This window comes from Acanthamoeba castellanii (assembly GCF_000313135.1).
Source record: "Acanthamoeba castellanii str. Neff unplaced genomic scaffold scf7180000084759, whole genome shotgun sequence".
Classification (NCBI taxonomy): domain Eukaryota; phylum Discosea; order Longamoebia; family Acanthamoebidae; genus Acanthamoeba; species Acanthamoeba castellanii.
The window spans coordinates 182,366-183,459 of NW_004457640.1; the positions used below are offsets into that span (position 1 = coordinate 182,366).

Sequence of the window (1,094 nt, forward strand, 5' to 3'; positions counted from 1 at the left end):
CGGTGCGTCCTGTTTCCTCTCGTTCGCGTTTCTCCTCTCCCCCAGAGCGAGCAAGAAAGAAGAACCTTCATCGACTAACGTGTCTCTGGAACGTGACAGCCGCGATCACGCGAGTCCACGCCGCGTTCTACGACCCCACCAAGCCGCAGGGCGAGTGGACGCAGACCGCAACCCGCCAGGTACGCGTCGTTTCCCATCGGTGGCCGTAAGCAAGGCGCGCGTTAACATGAATGTGCACAATGTGGCTGGCTTGGTCGATTCGATCGTACAGGTCAACTTTCTGGCCGACCTCCGAAAGCACTTCCCGACGCACAACGGCTACGTGGTGCTCACGGGCAGGGAACCGTCCTTCCCCAAGGTCGGCTCCGCCAAGTACGATCGACTCTTCGGCAAGGTGCTGGTTGGCTACCACCACAACGTCCAGGTATGTCCACCATGATGGCGTCGTATTGCTCTGACAAGCTTCTCTTACTTGGTGTGTCGTGTGTGTCGTTTGTGTCGTGTGGTATGACAGGTTACGACTGGGCACCGACACCGTGGCTTCGACGTGGTGGACGACCCGAAGCAGGTGGTCGACCAGGTCTTCTGCGCGGCGTTGAACATCGGGCAGGGCATGTCCGGCATGACCAACAAGCGGGTGTCCCACTCGCAGGAAAAGTGCCAGTTCATCCTCGACTCCGACTACGAGGCCACCTATCTCTCGGCTATCAAGCACAAGCGAAAGCACCTGGTCCTCACCTTGATCGGCGGTACGTACCGCCTCTCCAAACTGCTCGCAGTGTTGTGTGTGTGTTTGTGTGTGTGGCGTGTGCGGCGTGTGCGGTGATGAGCTTACAGTGCGCTCGTTTGTACAGGCGGCGTTTTCGGGAACAGCAAGCAGGGCATCTATGAGGCGATCTTGAAGGCGCACAAGAAGTGGGCCAACCACCCTGCGTCGCAGCTGGAGAAGGTGTCCATCGTGCTCTTCTCTGACCGCGACTTCATGACCTCCTTCCCGAGCATTCTCAAGCAGCAGAACGTTCCCTTCAGGTTTCCAGCTCCTTCCTCACCACACCTGCCCGACACACCACTCACTTTGAACCATTGGCGCGTTG

General features: G+C 58.5%; 1 protein-coding gene across 1 annotated transcript in view; it reads left to right on the forward strand.

Moving 5' to 3' along the window:
* Positions 1 to 1,094, forward strand: part of ACA1_397280 (uncharacterized protein) — a gene marked incomplete at both ends in the record, with an annotated part of 3,659 nt that overhangs the window by 1,334 nt on the left and 1,231 nt on the right. The window contains 4 exons of the mRNA XM_004351607.1: positions 46 to 179; positions 272 to 424; positions 515 to 749; positions 855 to 1,029. Coding sequence (XP_004351659.1) covers positions 46 to 179; positions 272 to 424; positions 515 to 749; positions 855 to 1,029 — 697 coding nt within the window. The remainder of the gene's footprint in view (positions 1 to 45; positions 180 to 271; positions 425 to 514; positions 750 to 854; positions 1,030 to 1,094) is intronic.